This window comes from Mercenaria mercenaria, chromosome 5 (assembly GCF_021730395.1).
Source record: "Mercenaria mercenaria strain notata chromosome 5, MADL_Memer_1, whole genome shotgun sequence".
Taxonomy (NCBI): domain Eukaryota; kingdom Metazoa; phylum Mollusca; class Bivalvia; order Venerida; family Veneridae; genus Mercenaria; species Mercenaria mercenaria.
The window spans coordinates 36,866,730-36,889,969 of record NC_069365.1 but is presented as its reverse complement, the minus strand read 5'-3'; the positions used below and the strand labels follow the sequence as shown (position 1 = coordinate 36,889,969).

Below are 23,240 nucleotides of genomic sequence, written 5' to 3'. Positions count from 1 at the left end.
TGATGATTATAACCACGACGATGATAATGATGGTGATGATGATGATAACGGTTGTGAAATAAATGATGATGGCAGTGGTGGTGCTGGTGGTAATAGTACCATTGGTGATGGTGATAGTGGTAACGATGATGATGATTATGATGATGGTAATGATGCACTATGATATAAAACATCATTTTATTTAAGATTATGACCTTCAGTAGCGACATATAAATTGATACCAACAAGAGTGTATAAACTGTATACAAACAATTAAGAAATGTATTCATTTGCAAAGTAATGACGAAATTTTTCAAGAGACAAAGATAAATTAATAGATATAAAAAGTAAAGTGAACACAACAAAATATGACAAACGTTCTATTATCAGTTAGGTCGAACGCTGTTGAATATTTTAAACACTTAGCGACCTTTTATATCATTAACATAATTTCATCATATGTCATACAACAATTTATTTCTAAACACGACCAAAGCGAAACAATAAATTAACTGATTCAGTTCGTTGACTGTAGCACTTGTTGTTCATTTTGTTTTGACAAAATTCATTTGTTTAACTTATAAAATGAAACCGCGATGAAGGTAAGAATGTTTTTATCTATTATTTAATGCTGATTGTTTTGCTTTTTTTTTGTATTTTTCAAGTGTGCTTTTCGGCATATTTAAACTCATTTACACCGTCGCTTCATCCATTGGCAGCTTGAAGAAGAACGTTACAATGATTTTAAATCTATAATAGTTTAAAAGGTTTAGAAATCTTTTCATTTCATTATTTTATTGTGATGTTGGTAATATGCCCTCGGACTGAGATTTTTTTCACTTTCACTGAATCCATTAATAATTAATGTTTTTGTCATGTCTTTCTTTTCTTGATGCTACTACAAAATGTAATTTGAAGAAATAATACATGATAGCTACACCATGTTTTAATTTATCGAAACAATTCGAAGAGGTTATATGTCTGTCTGAATAATTTCACAAGGGCGTAGCCTGAGTGAAGTATACTCGCGACGTTTAGCCAGTTCGTGTTGTTTAGATATATTATAATATGATTCTACTATATATTATCTAGATTCTGTTATTTAATTAAATATGGAAGCACTTTTTCATGGCGCATGTATGGGCAAAATATCGTAGGCTGATTTGACATTAACGAGTATAACCTGTTTTTGTTAGTGTTAGAATAAGGGAAGTAAATACGTCCCGCGGAATAAATACGGCGTTCCTTACCTCTAGTTAGTTTTTCTGCGCGTCTGATGTGTGTGAATTAAGTGTAACTCCATTTCAATTCTGCAGCGTTTTTTTTTATATATATATAAGATATTAAATCAAATACTCGGCGGCTGTATGGCGCCGATTGATATATTATGTCGGCGTGACGTCAATATTGCCGTGTTTTTATGATGTAGGATTATTTTTTCTACAGTTGTTTTTTTTTCATACTCTGTGAGCTTGAAGAACATTAGTTTCTAAGACAAATAAGGGCAGAAAAAGCACAGGTCACCGCACTCATTTTATTTTTATAGGGCTTTTTCTTCACCCACTGTTTAAAGCATTTCTGAAATTAAGTAAAGTTGGAAAAAAAGCGGATACTTTATAAAACATATAATATCCCACTTAATGTTATGGGGATTTCAGGCCTTACAGGTCATTATGAATACAAGGTGATGTCAGATTTATATAAGCTTAAATGTCACTAACAAATCCCTTTCATTTTTACATGTTGGTATAATTACTACACCCACTTTTTTCCAATGAAAAAAAACAAAAAAAAAAAAAAACAACGTATTTAACTCTACAAACATATCTGCTTTTAAGATATTAAAAATATTCTGCTGCTTTAATAGCACACAAAAATGCTTCGAAATGGAAAGAAAAAAAATGTTGGTGTCACCGTGCATCTAAGAGAAATATTAAGAAAAAAACTTTTTTTAAAATTACCGACCCCAACCCCATTGCACATCTTACATAAATTTTAGGCAATGCCAGCCAAAAATAAGGGTGAACAAGTAAAATCTGTTTGGTCAAATGGTACATTATTAGCCATATTTCAATTGTTTAGCATTAAATGTTTGGCATAAATTTTGTAAGAAAGAAATATTTGAAGAAACAGTTTTCAAAGTGGCGGATATCCTGAGAAAAAAAGCCGCTCGTACATCTTTAACAGAAATTAGCATGGATTTTTCATATAAGAATTATCAATAACTGTGCTTTGTTTATCGTCTGATTTACAATGGTTCAGACTTCAGGTACGCCGGCTCTGAATAAAGAGGGCATTAGTCCGACTGGTTCAATGTCAAAGCATCTGAACGGTGAATTGTACTAAACCAGGCGGTAAAGCAAAGACACTTTTGTATTGTTTATTTTAATTTTAAACAATTTAAATAAATAAGTTAAATATGAATCCGCCAACTCTGAATCCTTTAATGTAAATATGCTTTCAGCGTAAAGTAAATTTGAGAAACGGTAATATGCACTTAATACTTCACCAGAGTACGAATATGATTAAGCAGAAATATGTAAAATCATACATAATATAACAGTACGATTAATGCCGTTATATACACTCTGTCGCATCCGAGCACTTAAATTCACATTAAAATTATGCCTTCAGCACATATAGAAAGGTGGTATTTTGTTTTTAAAGTCATATACTCATATTAAGAGAATTAGAATGTATAATGAATCAGTTTTTTTTCCTGTTTCAGAAAAGGTGCCTCATCATTCAAACATTTGTGTTAATCTTATGTTTTTGGAGTGAAATATACGGCATGGACATCAGTCAGAAATATTTTTCTGATGTTTCAATCATCTGCAACGAGACTTCATTTCAAAACACATCAGAACGCAACAATGATGACCCAGTCGTAATGAACAGGATATGGCTTTTGCCAAATGGTGACATCATTCGGACAGCTCCAAATTCGGACAGTCTGGCAAAAGTGCATGTGTCACAGTTAAATGATACATCTGTTCTCCATATCAGAAAGATAGATGACGTAGACTTTGGTGTATACTGGTGTATTCAAGTATGGAACGACTCAAGCATAAGTGTGGTAAAACACACTGTTAACATAGATGGTCCACCAATGCACGAGTTTTACGAGCAGCAGAAGAAGAATGCAATAGTTGGTGCAATATCAGCTGGGGTTGTTTTAGGGATTATATTACTGGTATATATTGTCTGGTATTTTCAGTGTAGTGAAAAGATGAAAAGAAAACGTAGATTAACTGACGACTTAGCGAAGGGAATTAATAGATATAGCACACAAATTTACGACAACGTAGGGATGGAACTGTACGTCAAAAGGACGGACAAGTAGAGAAATTTGACACACAGTATATCGTTTGGTTGATTCGTTTTATAGAGAGGCGCTCTCATTATTCTTTTTATATTAATATTGACTTAGTATTAATGACTATAACATGACTGAAAAAACACTATTTTGAACTCATAACTACTTTACACATATGCTTCGCATTGTCATACAGAAATTGTGGTACCATTTGTCTAGCTGGTAAAATGTAGCTTATATATAAAGAGTTGAACTCAACGTACCCGGTGACCCGTCTGAGTGCGTTGAAAATCGCAAAGAAAAATTGAATGTTTATAACATCCTTTATTCGGTTTAAATTAGAGCAAATTATAGCAGGTGTGAATTTTCATCAGTTGCCACTATTTATCTGTATAACAAGGTTCCTGTAATTTACAAGAAAATGTCCATTTTTTCAGGTTATGTTCTTCAAGAAACGTTGATGATTTTTCTTTTCATATTGAATGTTACCACAGAAACAAAATTGTACCTAACCTAAACATTTTTAACATAAATTAATTACACACTCAAAATTGAAATTATTGGCGCAGACAAAAGATTAGTTTAAATTACGCACAATTGGATTGTGCCCCTATACATACAATAGTTACAAAACGGGTAAAATGATGTAATCGTAAGATCACTTTCACTTATATGACCTTCATCTTTATTATGGTACCGGTGATAATACCAGATATTCATTTATTAAATATATATGTCTGCGATATAAAAAAAAATGTCCTCGTCAGAGCACCATAATATCATATTAAATGATTTAATGTTGTTTTCTTATTTGTCAAATTGCATTTTATCTTATAATACTCATTGTGTCAATGGTAACGCATATATGGACAATGCTATAAATAATATAAAATGTCTAATACAAAAAAAAAAGCCTAATACCTTTTCATTTGATTTTTGTTATAACTGTAATGAGCCCGTTTTTCATGAGTAAAGGGAAATAAATCTTTTAAAAAGTACGAATGGCTAGACTGGAGTTGTCTTCAATAGCGAATCGTTCTCCCTTCAGTATCATTATAAAGTCTAGTTTGGCACAAACTTATTTACTTCTACATTTCGACAAACACCCCCAATAAACTACAATTACGATGTTTCGAAAGAAAAAGGCGTCTGATATGCTATTGACAATCTACCTACCTGGCATGTTTACAAATAAAATGCCAAATGCATCACCTTAAAACTGATAGCATCTTTTCTTATTTCTTAGTCACTCTGTCAATCTGGATGGGGAACAATTTCAAAGGGAGGGAGTGAGGCTTTGCACTGGGTCTAATATTCCGTGTCCAAGGTTCTCCATGCTTCCGCTGTACATCAATATCCTAAAAATATAAATTTTACATCAAAACTAGGGGTCACAACAATCAAAGTTCGGTGGGGCGGGAGCGTTCCATCCCCTTGCTCCTACGCCTTTGTGCCAGATATTCATTTATATCAATCGATGTGTTAAACAAGATATTCACTTTCGTCACTACAACTGTAAAAGAGAAGCTTCAGTTAAGACTAGAAAAGACTAAAGACCACTTGTAATACTCTGTACTAATACTCATGCTTGAAACAGTCAAAATTTTCGAGAGCGGACTTTAAGAAAATAATTAAAAATGTTACTTAAGAAAACTGAAATTTAGTCGAAAGAGAAACCATCGTTGATTATTCACAGTATTAAGTGAATATTATGAATTTCTTTAAACGCATTGTAATTCTATACTGAACCAAAGAGCTAACCGGTCATTTGCTATTTTGCTAATATTTCAAAAAATATTGAAAGTACATTTCTTAAATTAAGAGGACAGTTAGATCGATCTATCAATATTAGCATATCAAAATTTCAATAGTATAAATTACGCAAAACTATAATTTATTCATTTTACTACCAAAGCCCGTTTTTAAAAAGTCACAAAAATACTTCCGGTAATTTTTAATTACTGGCAAAAGAACTAATAGCGGGTTAGCTGTTTTGTTCAGTATATAGTATAACCCGCCATCAGTATATAGTATAACCCGCCATCAGTATATAGTATAACCCGCCATTATTTCTTTTGCCAGTAATCAAAAAATTACCGAAAGTACAATCAGTTCGAAATTTAGTTTACGCTTAAAACTTGCAACCTCACTTATTTCGTACCTAAACTAAAAGATTGCGAAGAAAACAACGATATCTGGCCACAGAAAAATGTCACATACAATATCAGTACTGCAAGAAACAACCAACTTGATCGCCTTATCTTCAACTACTCGTGGCTCAAGTAATACCGGTACAACGGAACCTCAGGGGGAGAGCGCCTCAGTGGGTGAGCGGTTAATATCTATGACCCGCTTGTCTTTGCAACTGCTGGTTTTAAATCAAGCTTTGGATCAAAATTCTATCTTGAAGTTCGTAAAAAGCTGCCCAGCTGCAGCGTGCTGAGTAGTTTTATCCTTGTGTTCACCTGTGGCATAAAACTTGTGCTCACTTGTACCTTAATAATTGCTCGGTGGACAGCTGAGGTTTTCCTCTACCTTGTAAGCTGGTTAGTCACCATATGACTTTGTTGGTATGATAAAAATGTCACGTCATCAAGTCATGGTGGACACGTATGACAACACATTTTGTTCTATATTCGAAATATAGTGTTGCATAAAATGAAATAAGCCTACTAATACATGGACTTTATTCATAATCCTTGTAGAAACGAGTGGCTGTAACCTGCAAAATGAGAATAGGCCATGTACGTTGGCACTTGCTCGTCTAAGCCTGGCTTGAAGAACTAAATATAATGTCAGAAATATTTTTAGCGTTTTAGAGCGAAGTGAGTATAACTTGCCAACCTAGAATGCGCGCTTTTCTCTCCAGTAAGACTAGTCTGCTAAGCTAGCGCAGTAGGGAGAATTGTGGCAGCGTCCAGCTCAATCCTTGTATGAGCGGAATGTTATCTGACAGTATATCTGAAGTGATACAACATCTACATGGGACCGATATAAGAAGGTAGTCACCTGCAAAAAAAGGAACTTGCTTTGAAACTGAAATTAACTGATCGCCGTTACGGAAGTAAAACTCGTTTTAAACTTCAAGTATTTCATAGCAGAACCTAGCGGACGAATCAAATAGATGGACCTCAATTTTCTCTATCGAATCTATCAACATCTACGAAGTAGTACGTAAGTGTCGCTGTACAGTTGTCCGACTGTAACAATTTAAACAGTCGGACTGCCCGACTGTTTCAAACTAAATGGCTCGACTATTATGATTTAAACGGCGAACAACGTAAACTAAAAACAATAAATGTGTAGTAATTGTTAATTACAAGCATATAAATAAGCAAACCTAAAGGATTTTTACAGTCGGCTAGGTATAAAAACTTACACCGGAACGGTCTAACCGGAAGTAGGCCAAATACATTCAGAAAAGGCTTTGTTAGTAGGAAATTGCAATCAACTATCTTCACCAGAGAAGTAATCAATTATACCCGTCCTTCACCTTTTATTTTTGTCTTGTATTTTTGACAAATTGAATGTTGAAGTTCTTAACCGGAAGCGGATGTTTGCGAGCGATAAGAAATAAAATTCTTCATTGTTTCATATTATTAACGGCCACTTCAGATATACGTATCTTTTTAGAACATCATGTTTTCCTACCAAAAACTACTTTTCATTAAAGTTCTATTACAAATTGACGAAAAAGTGGAAATAGATGTTGAGAAGTGCTTTTTGTCCGCTCATTAAACTTTCACTTTCGGTTATGCCATCAGAAGACTTGGCATTGCAGGAGTATAAACATGAAAATCGTCTCATTGCATGCAGAGTGCATTCTAGCAGAGAAAAGATGTCATCCCTAACTTTGAGCGAAAAATATACGAGAACCGCAGCACTTGTCGGTATTGATTGTTTGCCTTGTGCGCCGTTGTAGTTGTTTCCCTTTACACTAAAATATCGATAAACCTGCTAATTGGCATGTTGAATAAAACTATATGTGCTTAAGACGCTATTAAATAGAATGAATTCAGCCTATCAAATGAAGATTATTCCGGATTTTTGCAACAACTGCAACATCTGACAAATTTCTCAGCACGGAAAAAGTAATGGTTTAAGGGTCTTTCTAAAACATGTATCCATCAACAAATTTTCAATGTACGTTTCGGCCAGGTATGAACGTTAAGATTAAATTTTAAATTTATCTTTCATTTAATGTTTACATGTCTGAAGGAATAAAAATGACTTCTTTGTTTATTTTCGTCGATTAAATACGACAGGAAGAGCCCTAATGTCATTCATCTATTTGCTAATAAACGCTCTCAAGAGTTGTTAAATTTTTAACACTTTATTCTAGCAAAGAAAACAAGAATGTAAATTTGCTTGTACGAGAGTAACAACGAATCAATATTGGATTGAGGTAACGTTTTTTGGATCTTTATACACGCTCGTGACTTTGTTCTTAACTATATAAGTCGTCATATTTGTATTTAAAACTTTAAAAGAGAACATTAAAGTTTAATGTGATATTAAAACCCTTTTATTAATAAGGTAAGCGTACTTTATAGATTCAATAAGTAGTCGATATTTTGTACACTGTTTTATATAATAATTAATGTTTAGTCGATTTCAGATTTCACTTTTTAACATGTACAATTTAGATCGAAGATACGGCACTTTTAATTACATTTTGCATGTAGAGTGACCTCAAGTAAAATTGATTTTATTTATTGAATGTTCATGTCCCTTGAAATAAAATCCTGGCGTAATATCCATAAGAACTAAACAGCTATTATTGATTATTGGGTTTGTTAGTGACTATATGTGAGGTCAGCATGATAAATGGGGGCGGAGACGGGCGAGGCATTTGCCGAGTCCCCCTATTTATCATTATGACCCCACATATTTCCATGGAGGTTCACTAACAAACCCTTTAATTGATTTGTTTTATCGACCACATACTGTTTAGTCTAGATGTCTTATGAGAGCTTAAATAAAATTTAATGTGGTGTCATTATCAAGTAAATTCGAAATCGATCCGACTGGTATCACTGCAGTAATATTCAGATTCGAGGCCGAAACACTATCTTGCTATGACATATAAATTTTATAATTTACAGCCTTCTTTACGGTGGTATGTTTAGGACATGCATTTCTTTTTATAAGATAAAATTATCTCGTGCACACGACATCTAATCTCGAGCGCACGAAATCTTACCTCGAGTGCTCGGCATCTTATCTCGAGCGCTCGACATCTTGTCTCGTGCACACGAAATCTTATCTCGAGCGCACGGCATCTTATTTCGAGCGCTCGAATTCTTTTCTCGGGCGCACGACATCTTATCTCGAGCGCACGACTTTTTATTTCGTGCACACGACATCTTATCTTGTGCGCACGACATCTTATCTATCAATAGTAATGCCCTTTGTGTGCATTCAGGTCAGACATGCGACTGCCACCGTTTTTGCTTTTGCTTCGTTTATACTTATAACCGTTTCTTGGTTTTGCACGGTAGTAATTTAGATACATACATTTGATAAAAAAGGAGGTAAAAATTAAGAGGACGCAAAGGAATGTATTTAAGTCCTTGACAAAATAAAGATTTTATATGTACGCTCAGTCGCTCATATATCAAGGAATTTCCCTGTTTTCCCTTAATCCTTTCATGCAATTTTATAAATTTTCTGACAATGTCCGAATTGATACTATCAGTCGAACTGCGATTTGTTGCTACTGTAACATGCAGTAAGGCTCATTAATTAAGTTCGTTTAATTTTGAAGATAGGGCACTGACCTCCAAACTTGTACTTGTGGGAAGTTTAAATAACATCTAAATAGGCGGGACCCTAATTATGTCCGTATGTTTTAACTCATTACCAACTTTTGGTAACATCGATCTATCGGAAAATCGATAAATTTGCCTATATAAACAAAGAAGGAAAAAATTACTTAAACTTCAATAGAAAAAGTTCTATTTGGAAATCAAAAATTCGATACCCCACAAATTAAAGTTTAATTTATTCCGGATATTATGAATATTCTTTTTTTTTTTTAAATATTTTAATATTTGGTTGGTCCTTTTTGACTTTAAATAGACCCACCTCAGTTCATATAGACTCTGTAGGAAACGGGTAAAAAAAAACTGACTTTTTCAAATATAACAGATAAAATGAGATATTTTCCGCAAATAATCAAAAAATCGATACCCCTAAAAATGTAGAAAAATTATTCAGTTTTCGTTATGTGTAATTTGTTTTAAATTTAATAATGGTTTGTTTGGTCCTTTTTGCATTTTAGTGTGTACAGTGAACATTTCTTCAAAATTCCGGCTTTTTCCGCCGTTATCCGTAAGTATTCGGAAGCTGTTACGGAAAATATTGTCGTCTGCTAGCCTGACTTTGTCGGTATAAATTGTTATAGCTCAAAGCCTATGAATTGTAGGCAACTTCACATTGACAAAAAAAGAACTGAGATTGTAATTCGACAAATTAAAACAAATTTATTGTTGAACTCAGAAACGCCGAAACCTAGATCCAAGTTTCCAAGTTAGTTTATTCAACAAATATAGTCTGTCAGTAATTGAGTTTCAAAGCATCCTTAATGAATATAGCGATGATTAATTTCCAGATACCTATATTATTTTTTGCCGAACGAACTGGAGACTTTTTTATTGCCGCGGCGGTCCGGGTCCGATACCCGACGCGGTCATCTTTTTTTCTTCATATGGGATTTTGTAATAATTTTGAAACAAACAAAAAATCATTTTCTATTATTCATAATATGACCAAACTTTAATTTGAAAGATAGCCTTGATGAAGTGATAATTCTGCTTCTTTCCGAACCTCCTTTGTATATATTTATAGGTTACTAGCTTTGTATCGGGAAATATGGGAAGGAGCGCAATATTCTTCCGCATCTTTCTGATGCAAAGATAATAACCTTTTTATTACATACACATCTACACGTATAAATATAATGCAAATATCATACATTTGTTCAATAGCCTGAATAGGATTGACAATACTGGACTTAATAGAAAAAATATAGTGCAAGAACAAACACTGAATTACGTCACGCACCCGATATGAAATTCAGGCGTCAGTGTATGGAAAAATATTGACGTTTCCGGTACCAGTGTACTTAAAGACACTGATTCTGGTATGCCAGGTATGTGGCCTATGGGAATGATAAGGTCTGCGTATTGGCGTTAAGGGCCAATACACAAGGCTGGACCATTGATAGACTTGCTTCTGTTTATCATAATAAGCTACTGTATAGCTACTGTGCAGTACATAAATTACAGGTGATATTTCTCACCTTCATAGCAAATCAGTTCTCACCTTTATAACAAGTTTAGAAACCTTGATTGAATTAGGGCTAAATAAACAGAGTGATAAGATACAACAGTGTTTTTTTTTTTCATATTTTCAATAATCAAGTTTTTTAACAATTAAATTTCATCATTGCTATTTTTTTTTTAATCAAAATGCATTCAGGCACATAGCTTTTAGAAATAATAAATTATGTGTATTTTGAACAATGATATCTCTTTATTGTTGGATTTTATTATACATAAAAGAATCGTTATTTAGACAACACAAGGGGAATTATGCATTTTTAATATATAAAATCGTTCTGTCCATATTCCATTTTATCTACTAAAAAAATGCAACTGAACGCTTCTTTAATTTCTAATAAAATCCAGCAATCATCATTTTTATCATTTTTTTCTGGTTTTATTTTGTTACTTTTGATTTTTAAGATCATAATCATTGATTAAACAAACTTTTAATTTCTTTTATTAAGTTTTAAGTAATTCATTAATGGTAAAGGAGTGAGAATTGCTTTGCTATAAGAGTTATTATTTAGTTGGCTGGGTCATTACTAAACATCAATTAAAATAATTTTGTGTACATTCTAAAAAAAAAAAAACAACAAAAAAAACAGCATTTCAATCAATAAAATGCAAAACACAGGAAATAACCAATTTATCTGTAGGCAATAAAATTTATGATTCTCTGACAATAATTAGGCTACATGTCAAGTCTACAGGGGTTTTATGGACACTTATCAGATTGGACCAGACAGGATCTTGTATATCGGGGATTAAAATGTCTGGTATTTGAGGAGGGGGGCGGGGGGGGGGGGGGGGGGGGGTCACTTATATAGGAGATTTTCTTTGCCTTTAACGGGGAATAGAAACGCGTATGTAATAATATTCTGTATTCTTAAATGCATATTTTTGGTACATTCTCTAATCATTCGTTTAGAAAATTGCGTTATCTATAATTATTTGTTTTAGTCCCATGATTGCACACACTCACATTAAGCATAAAATAATTTAATTGTAACAAATATTTTAAAATTACCCCTTGACTTTTATTGTGTATTACAATATTGCCTAGGGGTAAACAATATCCGGTCAGTGTTTTTTTTCAAACCGGGTCATAAAAAATAAAAAAAATAAGTGTTACCCCACTTACTACAAGTGATAGGTATTTTTATGGTTTTTGCTTTGTAATATTATATATATTTCACTTTCTTCTGTCTTTATATAGTCTTTTCCCTTTCAGGAATTTTTTTTTATGATTTTTACCCTTATTTCATGAATCGTATGACAGTAGGGAAAATCAGTACAAATTTAGAATTCACATCATTAATAGAGTTGTTCCGTAAATATTTACTGAGTAAAGACCCTGGCTCAAATTTCACGAAAAAACTTCAGTTATTACTTAGTTAAGTCTGCTTTTCTAAAATTGAGATTTTGCTGAAGTTATTGTTGTTTAATGTTTTCCTGTAACAATATATTTATAGTTAAAGTTTACTATGGTATTAGTATTTGTCAGCAGCACTTTTTCAAGTCACGCAAATATGATATTTCTATTTAAGCACGATATAAGAAACTTAATCCTTACCATGCTAAATTATAATAATTAACTTGTCTGTCTTTCAATTTGGAGAGTACTATTAATTATGAAACGGGGTGCATACCAAAAAGTTACTGGCTGAATGGCAGACAGTGCATATCATGATCAGTCTGCACGGATGTGCAGGCTGATCATAATCTACACTGATCGCAAAGGAAGAACCAATCGTGTCCAGCATGGTAATGGTTAAGTATTTTCTTTTAAAAGTATAAGTCTTATTTCTATACTTCTTTTTCTTTAAAGCGACTGGCCTCCAGATCGTTCGACAACAAAAATATACTTTTTAGACATCTTGAAAAAAAAAGCTATATTTCTTATGAAGGCTTCAATACTTAATTACTGACATATTTTATGTTACGGAAATACATGAGAACTTGCTGTTTTTACTACCTTTTACGACGAAAATCGAAAAGCGTTAGTGATTTAGAATTTTGAAAATATTTTAGAAACAAAAGCTCATATTCTAATGTTCATAATATGTGAAAGAAAGCGCGTATAGAGGAAGTATATACGCTTTCTAAATATTTTAGATAACATATTCATATTTTTGAATATTTATTTTATTTACAGACAGTTTTGTGTGCGTTAATATTTCTTTTCTGTACATAGATATATGTTAGCATGATGTTTCATGTATTAAAAAGAAAGTAAATTTAAGTTTAACGGTTTCTAAATATTTTAGGTAACATATTCATATTCTTAAATATTACTTTTATTTGACAATTAAAAAAGTATTATATAAATTTTCGACTTGTTCCGATTTCACTTTAATATTATTAAAACTTGATTCAAGTATATCGTTTAGCAAACCGCCCGCCTGTAAATGCATCAGTTAATGACCAGAGCTGTTAATTATCGATTCCCCCTTCCCGCCGCCCCCCCCCCCCACCCCACCCGTGTTACTACAACAACAACAATTAGTACGGAAATCAACGAATCCGTCCGGTAGCGCTGATATTGGATTATTGATTTTATTGATTTTTATGATAGGTAGACCTGTCCCGCTTTATCGGTTCAGAGATGTTACTAAAAGTTGATAATGGATGACCTAAATACGCACAAAGGGCCCTAATATATAGATAAGATGTCGTGCGCTCGAAATTATTTAATCGTAAAAAATGCATGTCCTAAACATACCACCGTACTTCTTTAAGTCATTTATTTCTTTTTCAGAGCAATGCTTCTGCTGGAGATTTTCGTTCTATTGCTCTCATTTTGTTCCATGCCAAAGGCAGTATCATCAGTAGAAGTGGAATTCAAGGCAGAATATTACTCAAATGTAACTCTTGTTTGTGATGACACACTTTTGGGCCTACCATATACTACCTACAAGAAATATTGGATCCTACCTAACGGTACAGCCCTCCAGTGGTCCTACGAACCTGGCAATTATAGTAGTAGATTTTCTGTTGGAGAATCCCCTGGATTTAACCTTACAATAGCTAATGTAGATGAGGACGACTTCGGGTGGTACTACTGTGTTATTCTTTGGGATAACTATATCTATCTTGTTCATACAATAAAAGTTGGACTTAATGTAAACGGGGCGTTATATAAAGAGCTACTAGACCAATATCGCAAGAGTGCAATTATTGGGCTTATTGCGGGGGCCGTTACGGCGACGGTGCTTGGTCTATTTTGTTTATTATACTGGTGTAGATATAGCGAGGTTAATACTGAAAATGACGAAAAACGTGAAAAACTGAATAAGTCAGACGCTAAAAATGACACAAGTGATGAAAATAGCAAAACTGACACCGTTTATGGTGAAGAAAAAGAAGCGATATATGAATTAGATAAAGCAGTGAAAGGTTACGATGATGATGCAACCGTCGCGGGTGATGGCGAGGTTGCTATAGGTTTGAAAGTGGCTCGTGATGATAGTCTTGAAGAGGATGGTATGCCACTTAATCTGTTCGAACCCATTCCTGCTGCAGTTGAAATAACACAGCCGAAAGTAGCAAGGTATTCCGAAGATGATGGCGACTGTAATAACATTGTACCCCCTCCTCCTCCCCCACCACTAAATGATTCATTTGAAGAAACAGATGTACACATGCACGGATATCTTAACAATGCGTTTGATCTAGAAAAGGATGAATATCCCCAAGATAGTGATTCTGAGACAGACAGGAAATACTTGCACCAAGAGGACACTTTGTCACATGATAAAGGGCAATATGCTGATGTGAAATTTTAGAACTGATAAGAATGTGCTCAATATATAGTACACATATTACGCAAAATAAACAAACAATGCTGTATGCTCAGTTCGTATAGTTATGTAATAATGTATGTGTATTTATGAACTGTCTGTTTAAGTTAAATTTGTTTTTAATCAGTTTATTGCTACTTCATTTTATGTGATAATAAATCACTTCTCATTATCAGTCGTAAGTATATGTATGTATCGTGCATTTGACTTATTCCTCTTTGCTCATTCTTTAAACATACTGACATCAGGCTTGTTTTTTCTATTTGATGATTAGGAGAAATGCTTAACTCCAACATGTATTTTTGTTCTGTTCTGTTCTGTTCTGTTCTGTTCTGATTACATTTTAAATCATTATGTGTTTGTGTTTGTGTATAAATTATTTTCAATGGGCGATATCGGTCAGTTAATTCCCCTGATAAAACAGGTGCGCGTATAGGTGGCGCTACATGCGAATAGGTCCTAGAGACATTATTTACATCGTTATACAGTCGCTGTCACTTCAAAATATTAGTAGATTTGGAAAGTATCCGACAATGTCATCAAAGTTCAGCTGTTTATCACTTGAGCAAAATTTTGAGTGAAGAGCTTTATTCATATCTATTGATATTCTATGCTTTGAAAAATAACAGACTAGCTGTAAGGACTGTTTTAAAGCGCATTTTCTGTGTGTCAGTTTATACATGGACTGTATGGTTGTCATATATGTTAATTGTGGCAATAAATATTTTATTTAGCTTTTATGTATTTTTTCAGTATTAAATGCCCTCCTTGGAAAATCCTTTTATCATTTTGCAAGTATTCAGACTACATTCTTTAAATAAGGAACAGTATAGACAGTATATATTCCTAAAGTAACAATTTAATCGGAAAGATCTGCATACTCAGCTTAATGCAATGAGGTCTTGAATAATACAGAAATTATAATAATGATTACTGTAAAACGTTAAGATATATGCCCTTGTGAAAAGATGTCCCTTCAAATTTCCATCAGCCCAGTTAATTATTACAGCTGTTTTCTCATATATTTTATGAAAATATCATCCATGAGGCATAAATAATCTCTATTGACAAATTAACATATCTCGTGTTAATTTTAATTTTATGGTGCTGCCTCTTTAATTTTCAGTCAATTCAAATTCACAGCAACTTGCCCACATAAAGTGAAATACAAACTTCCATTAAAATGGTCATTGGTTCAATCTCAAATTTTTGTCGGGCCTAATGCATCGCCTCTTGATATCACACCCCAACAACTAGTTGAAATGTTTTTAATCAACAACAACAACAAAAAAAAAAATAAAAATAAAAAACTGACACGTTTGTTTCTTAACTATAGAAAACGAAGTAGAAATATCATAAGAATGTGAAAATAGAATTTTTACATATTATAAAAACCCCCGGAGGATTTTTAATATACAGACCACAAATTTGTAGAGCTTTGGAAATAATAATAATAAAAAAACAAAAAACAAATGTGAAACCTATTAGACATTATGTCAAATCAGTGTTAAAAGTATTAAGAAACCTTATTATACACATTACCTTAACATCAGACTGTCCAATATGTAACACCAACGTGGGAGCAGGAAGTGTTAAGTCTGCTTCAAGGACATATTCTTTAACCCCCTAGAGTTAACAGGACACATGGCATGCACATTTTTATGATAACAATCAGTATGCAGCCAGTGGATAGGAAATTTTATGCAAACTTAATACATCCAGAGAAATCATTGTCTATGTGAAACAAAGCATCCATATAGGGGTAAAAGCAATATTTTCAACTAGCTAAATTAGCTAACCCCGCTTTGCTCACAAATTAAATAGAAATGTGACTCGCTTAACAATAAATGCTACGACACTATTTCAGTTATATATTACTGGCCAGCATTTTGAAGTGAGGCTATAAATTTCATGTTAGAAACAGAAGAAACAGCTATCTAAATAGATGATATTGATAAATTACATGATTCTATCTTTTTAAATAATTAATTTTTTTTTCAACACTATGATAAAAGCCGAGAGTACACCGCATGATAGGACCTATTCGCCCGGAGCGACACCTGTTAAATCATTTGGGAAGATAACTCGCCGAATGCTGCTATTGTACAAGTAATACATTCATCTATATTTGAGATCTGTACGCTTTTGCTCAATAATTTAGAAATCTGACAACTTGGCATGGAATCAAACATTTAAAAATAAATCTATGAAAGATATGAAGAGTGTCTATTTATTCTTATGAAATAAAAAATATATATCTCCAGTCGCGGATGCTAAGCATGACAAATATCGGATATACATGTGTGTAGAAAACGAATGGGACTTTTGTTCGTACGCGTATGACCTTCTGAACGGAAAGTCTTCAAACTGTACAATTCGTTGTTAAATTGTACACGATGCATTATTGAAGAGCTTTTTTTTCTTTTTTCTTTCCCTTTTTTTAATTATTAGTGTTTGGTTTAAATGCGAACATTAATTACATATCATAAAAATCAGCAAATGATAGACGTAATAGAAAATTTGCCACTTTAAAGCCGAAAACTGATGTAGACTTTAGGTGTAATCTACATGTGTAATCAGAGTTCATTGAACTATCTTTATTCATTAACAATAGACGTTCTTGAAAACAAGAAAATAAAGTTCGTGATATAAATACAAACAAGCTTCTACGCGTCAGAGAAAAATTCGCATTAAATATAAACATTCTTTTGTGTTTCGTAATTTCGGTTCTTGTGGCTAAGATTAAAGGTTTCACATATTTGTCGTATATTCTTGAAGTATCTATTTCAAATATGTATATACTGCTATTGTTTAAATATTCTTTGAGCAAACATATAAGATTGAAAGACTTGTATCTTTCAAATATAAACATCAGAATGTAAATAGGTGCGTCATTTACTTTGTCAGAATCAATCCGTCATACATGAAGAAGTCCAGCCCTTAATGTCACTGTAATCGAACAGTAAGAAAAATTCGGACAAAATATGGCATATAAGGTAAGTAAAGTGTTCATATTTTTTAAGTTTTTTATTTAAATATAATAATTATATCGAATGATAACGCACCGGCAGACTGCTTACCTTTTGTTTTATAATTAGCATTATGATATGCATGAGTAGATAAATAGGAACATTTCTTGATTAAGAACACCTGCGTAAAATGTATAATAGATAAGGTCTTTACTCCGTCAGTCTAGTAGAAGTCAGTTTGAAGATGTAACATCTTTAAGCAAAACTATTAAGCTAATATTATTTATTAATGATAACAATTTATATTTAATTTCACCACTTTGATTTCTTGACGTAATTTTTTGAGCATGTCGCTATTCAGTGAAAAAATGTGTATTACTAATTAAGAATAAGGAAGCACTTACGAGTTTGCGTTTATTGTTTATCATTAAATACGCATATTTGATTTGTTCAATAACGTGTGTTTGAATAAACATTGGTATCAAAGAATGCTGACTGATATTTGCCTGTTTCTTCCTGTTGTAAAGAAGGAAGTGCCCGAAATGACGGCAGCGGTTCGATATTTTGCTGTTGTTTTTTCGTTGTCTCGTTTTGTCGTTCTGCCGTCTACGCAACAACAACTGAATGAAAAGGCACAGTTTTCGCATGTACATAGGTGTCGTTCTTTCGTTCTGTCGCGCTAGAGGACAGAACTAGACAACGAAACAGCAAAAAGGGAGGAAAACGAAAAAGAAAAAAAGGGGAAAAAACAGCAAAATATTGTTCTTTAGTTCTGGTTAAGTTGAGAGGAGACATTGTCATAACGAGCAACACAATATCGCGGTTTCGTTGTGGGCGGGGCGGGGGCGGGGAGGGGTGGAAGAGAAAACGTCAGGCGAAGTTAGAAGAAATAGCATTAACTGTAAACATAACGAAAAATATTCAAAATATTTGTGTATACAAGAAGTTTGATGTTCTCTACAAAATAGACAATGGACAATAGATATAAACTGAGAGGCGTTTGTCAAAATTTGTTTCCTAATACAATCACCGTGTGAAAGTCTTTCATACTTCTTCTATATAATTTGATATATATGACATTGTGATAAAAAGCAATGGTCTGTTAATTATACAACACCACTTAACCACCTGACTAACATAAATTTTGTATTTAAGACGTTGTTAACTCATTTAGTAGTTGCTACTTAACTCACGAAAATATAAGTTTACTGTTTTGTAGCTCAAATTGTATATTACCATTTAACGAAAGATATTCATATGCTATGTAATATAATCAATAGTTTATTTTGCTAGGTTACATATACTTTCAGTTCATGTGTAGAGCACCATACTTAAGCTGGGCTACCTGTCTAATTTTGACAGTTACAACAGTACACTGCTGCACGGCTGAGGGTGCACGAGAGAGCTTTGAAGCGGAGTACTACACCAATGTTTCGCTACCGTGCAATTTCACACTCCATAACCTGACTTACCCCGGCATTAATGTACCTTTCAAGAAATATTGGATTCTTCCAAATACCACAGTTCTAGCCGATAACTTTGCCGGAAGTGACAGATATCATATCGAGGCTACTGATCCTTACACGTTTAGCCTACGGATAGACAGTATTGACGATCCGGACTTTGGTGTGTATCACTGTGTTATGATATGGGAGAATATCTATTACACTGCTAGTGTAATTCGTGTTGCCTTAAATGAGGACGGGCCATTATATAAGAGGCAGCTTGAAACGTTTCAAAGAAACCTTTTGATTGGCTGTGTTAGCGCAGGCGCAGCTGTTGTCATAGTGATTATTATATGTGTCGTCTGCAGGTACCGCAAAAAGAAGTCAAAAAGGGAAGATGCTTTGTCGAATCTTGATTACTACTCTCCAAGTTCAAAAGGCCACCACACTTCCTATGAGTACGCAGTTAACGCAGGTAGCACCGGAAGTGAAAGAGGAACGGAACCGAGACAACTGAACGCGGAGGAGATGTATGCCAAAGTTGATAGGACCGGACGTTGCTCTCCACGGGAAAGTGTGACCATTACTTCAGCGCATCTTTAGATTCTTTACCTGCTAATAACAATAGTATATGTAGAAACAGTTTTATTACATAAGCAAAGTTAAAAACGTACCTTGCTTGAATGGCGTTATCCTCTGCTTGAAAAGCTTAAGATGTATAGTGTATATTTATAATGATATAATAAGTGAAATTGTACCGCAATGTACTTTAAAAAGGACTACCTTGATGTTCATCTCTAATTAAGATACAGCGTTAACTATCGAGTTAATCTACATTGTAAAGATTTCATATCATTTTAAATTTACTTCGTAACAATATGAGTGCAAAAAACAAACATACAATCAAATAACAAGTTTTGAAATGGTCCATTTTAAACATAACGGCTTGCAAAGAATAATGGGCAAGAACAGCAGTGTTTTAATAAAAGAAGTGACAAAAAAGGGACAGACAAGCATTCGTTTCCCGCATAATTAAAACATGTAGAAAACCTAGTACTTATCAGTGAAGTTACATTTGACCCCTTTATTGGCCTTGTAGAAAGATCTCTTAAAAGCGGTATGGTCGCAATAACAAATACATAAGAATGATGCCAGGTCGGACTGGATCATTTAGTTATAATATTATCAAACTATGTAGAAAAAATTATCTTAAACAATTGATTGTAAATAAATGTTGTTGAGAAATATATACTTTGAATGTAATGATATCGTTTTAGTTGCTCTTTGTCCGCCCGCTTACCTCAATAGGGAGAGCGCAAATCGACGTATCGCAGGGTCGTGAGTTTGTTCTCCTGGCGAGGCGTATGTTCTCTATGACGGTTGATAAAAGATATTGTGCCTGAAATCATTCGTCCTCCAACTCTGATTCATGAGGGGAAGTTGTCATTTAATTGCGAAGAATAAGTTAGTACCTGTACAGTACCCAGGAAAACTGATTAACTGACGGCCGTAACACATTCAATTGAAATATAGTTTCAACGGTTCTAAACTCAAAGCAAATTTAGTTGCTCTTGAGTGAATTGTCTGAAACAAAAAATTGTTTTCACTTTATTCCGTTTATTATATATGTTAATATTGCAGGCCTTTTTAAAGATGAAATATATTACTATGAGAGCAGCCGCCCTCTTCTGATGATGAAATAATACAATGTTAGATTTCATTCTTACATTATGTAAACAATGAAATTACATTTTCTAAATAATTCAATTTCAAGCAGACTGAATAAAGATGAATTTTGTGGTTAAAGTTTTAAATCTAAGAATCTACTCTTTTAGATTGGTATCCAATAAAAGCCTGAATCAGTTAGGCGGCAGTGATGCAAAGAGCATTGAAATGCCTGCCTCTAATCTCCAGTTTTCTAACTTTTTATACCATTATAATTGAGCCGTGCCATGGGAAAACCAACTTAGTGGGTTTGCGACCAGCATGGATCCAGACCAGCCTGCGCATCTGCGCAGTCTGGTCAGGATCTATGCTGTTCGCTTTACAGTTTCTCTTATTCCAATAGGCTTTGAAAGCGAACAGCATGGATCCTGACCAGACTGCGCGGATGCGCAGGCTGGTCTGGATCCATGCTGGTCGCAAACCCACTATGTCGGTTTTCTCATGGCGCGGCTCATATCTTTTATCGATTGAAATAATGATCCGATTGAATTTTTTTTTCAGGCCCCAATTTAGGTATTTAGGTAACCCTATTTATTTCAAATTGCATACTGACATATATAGAAACATACAAACATATGAATGAATAATATAGATAGATATAAACTCCCATTTTAAAACATTTTTGAACTTATCTTTTTTTAAATGCATAGAAATGCTTACACTCAACAAAAAATATGAGGGTCATGTATCTCTGGCCTAACGTCTATAGACCATGCCTCGATTTTCTCTTTTTTTACTTTTGGAAATCCTACCAGACCGTCAACAAGAGGTTTATAAAATCAAAATTATACAGTAACAGGCAACTGGACTTCTATTCTGTCCGTTATGATATGACTACAATGATCAGAGCTTTTGAGCCTGTCATTGAAATAAAATTTTATTATTTACAGTTCATACTTTGTAACAGCAGACACAAAATTCATACGGATGTATATCTGATATCATACTTTTTATAATTCGTGTTTTTGCTGTAGGTTAATGCGTTATCAGATCACATGTAGCATGTTTAAGAGAGACAACTTGTAATATGAACTGAGTGAAGCAAAATTGAGTTATCTCCCTTGGATAGACACCAATGGCTTAGGTCGATTACACTAAAAATGCAGAACACATGTCAACAATCTTTAAACCTATACTTTTAATCCTGAGATCATAAGTAGACGTTACATGTGCATGGAATTGAAATTTTAAACACTGTACATATTTTGCTTTTATATGATATGTACCATTATATACCACCCAGTGTCATTTCTGTCCTATTTAACACGAGCACCGCCTTCGGGTGTCAATGCTCGTATTTAATATGCTTGACACTTTTTTATTTCCCTATATGCATAGCACATTTAAACAAATGCAAGAATAACAGGTATTTTTTAACATTTTTAACAATAAATTCATTCATTTTCTATATTCATTATTAATGCAAAAAAGAAAGAAAAAAGAATTAAAAACAAAGTACAATGGCAAAGTTGTTGAACGCCACAATGTGGACGAGAAGAAGATGTTTCAAACAAATAGTGAGCAAACTGGCCTAGGTATATATCTTCCTTTTTATTGCACATGGTGCTTAAAACAGTTTTATTAAGATTTGGTTGATTTATTGAATCAAACACATGAATTGCTCTAACCTCTGACAGTCGTGTTCCCTGTTCAAACAGCCGACCCGACTGAAGGCCACAGTGAAACTTTAATGTTAAAGCTTTTATAACAGGTCTTTGATCTTTATATCAATACTGCAGCATGAGATTTTTAAAACGTTTTGAAATATTAACAATGGCACTTGCCATCCACGTAACCATCTGTGCAATTTTTCACAAATTTTTAAATTCAGAAAGTACGTAAACGTTTAAATGGCACAAGTGCTTTGGTGATATAGATTCCGGTACCAAAAAAAAAAAAGGAAGAGAGATTTTTTTATTATAAATGAAGTTATATCAGGACATATTGCTCTGAAATTTTCCTTGATAGTAGCGTTCATTTTAACAACATTAATTGCACGTCATTAACTGATCTGATAAATTGTCTTTCCAATACAGCTTTTTCTCCATTCATATCCTTTATAGTTCTTCCTTTGTTGCCAACAGATTAATTTATCAATAACGCCCTTAGAGTGTTATCCGCAACGATGTGAACACGCGTTTACTATGCTTTTGATAAGAACAGTATTCCTAGCTCTATATCCTGCTCAAACTAAAATATTCTGTAAGTCTCTGGCGAACGTGTATGATCATTTGCGCGAGGGGTCACAAGCAACACAAATGTATTACGAATGGACCTGTCAAGTAACACAACATGTTCCGTCCTAAATGATTTTATAGGAATTCATATGGTTATACAACTATTTCGATGAAGCGTATCTCTGTATATAGGTATCTCTGTGTGTAGAACTTGTGTTTCCATAATTTCTATAATCTAAACTGAAACTGATTATTTTGATTAGACGTCTATACATTGACATATTCAATGGCGTTGTACATAATACTGCTATTAGTTATTTACTTTCATGTAGTTCTAACGGCAGTTCATTCAACAGTTTTGGACCAATAGTACAGAAACTTCTATCATTAAATGTTTTGCACTTGTTGTATGGAACAACATAACGACATTCAGAATTTTCTGACGATCTCAAACCTTGTTCACTAGGAACCTACCCTATAAGCAAATGTGTTAAATACATA

At 33.6% G+C, this 23,240-nt stretch overlaps 3 protein-coding genes across 3 annotated transcripts; all 3 read left to right on the top strand.

Moving 5' to 3' along the window:
- Window positions 1-459: 459 nt before the first annotated feature.
- On the top strand, window positions 460-3,592 carry LOC123556899 (uncharacterized). The gene is made up of 2 exons (XM_045347965.2): window positions 460-581; window positions 2,708-3,592. Exons 1-2 carry the CDS (start codon window positions 576-578, stop codon window positions 3,320-3,322), a joined length of 621 nt encoding a protein of 206 aa, XP_045203900.2. The 5' UTR covers window positions 460-575; the 3' UTR covers window positions 3,323-3,592.
- Window positions 3,593-7,719: 4,127 nt separating this feature from the next.
- Window positions 7,720-14,408, top strand: LOC123558898 (uncharacterized). Its single transcript, XM_045350740.2, has 2 exons — window positions 7,720-7,831; window positions 13,382-14,408. The coding sequence occupies exon 2, from the start codon at window positions 13,386-13,388 to the stop codon at window positions 14,406-14,408; it is 1,023 nt and encodes a 340-aa protein (XP_045206675.2). The 5' UTR covers window positions 7,720-7,831; window positions 13,382-13,385.
- A 2,783-nt stretch (window positions 14,409-17,191) lies between these two features.
- Window positions 17,192-20,005, top strand: LOC123558897 (uncharacterized). The gene is made up of 2 exons (XM_045350739.2): window positions 17,192-17,419; window positions 18,703-20,005. The coding sequence occupies exons 1-2, from the start codon at window positions 17,408-17,410 to the stop codon at window positions 19,438-19,440; spliced, it is 750 nt and encodes a 249-aa protein (XP_045206674.2). The 5' UTR covers window positions 17,192-17,407; the 3' UTR covers window positions 19,441-20,005.
- The last annotated feature ends 3,235 nt before the right edge of the window (window positions 20,006-23,240 follow it).

Excerpts from the sequence above, each read along its gene's own strand:
- LOC123558898 (XM_045350740.2), top strand. The coding sequence starts at position 13,386 with ATGCTTCTGCTGGAGATTTTCGTTCTATTGCTCTCATTTTGTTCCATG.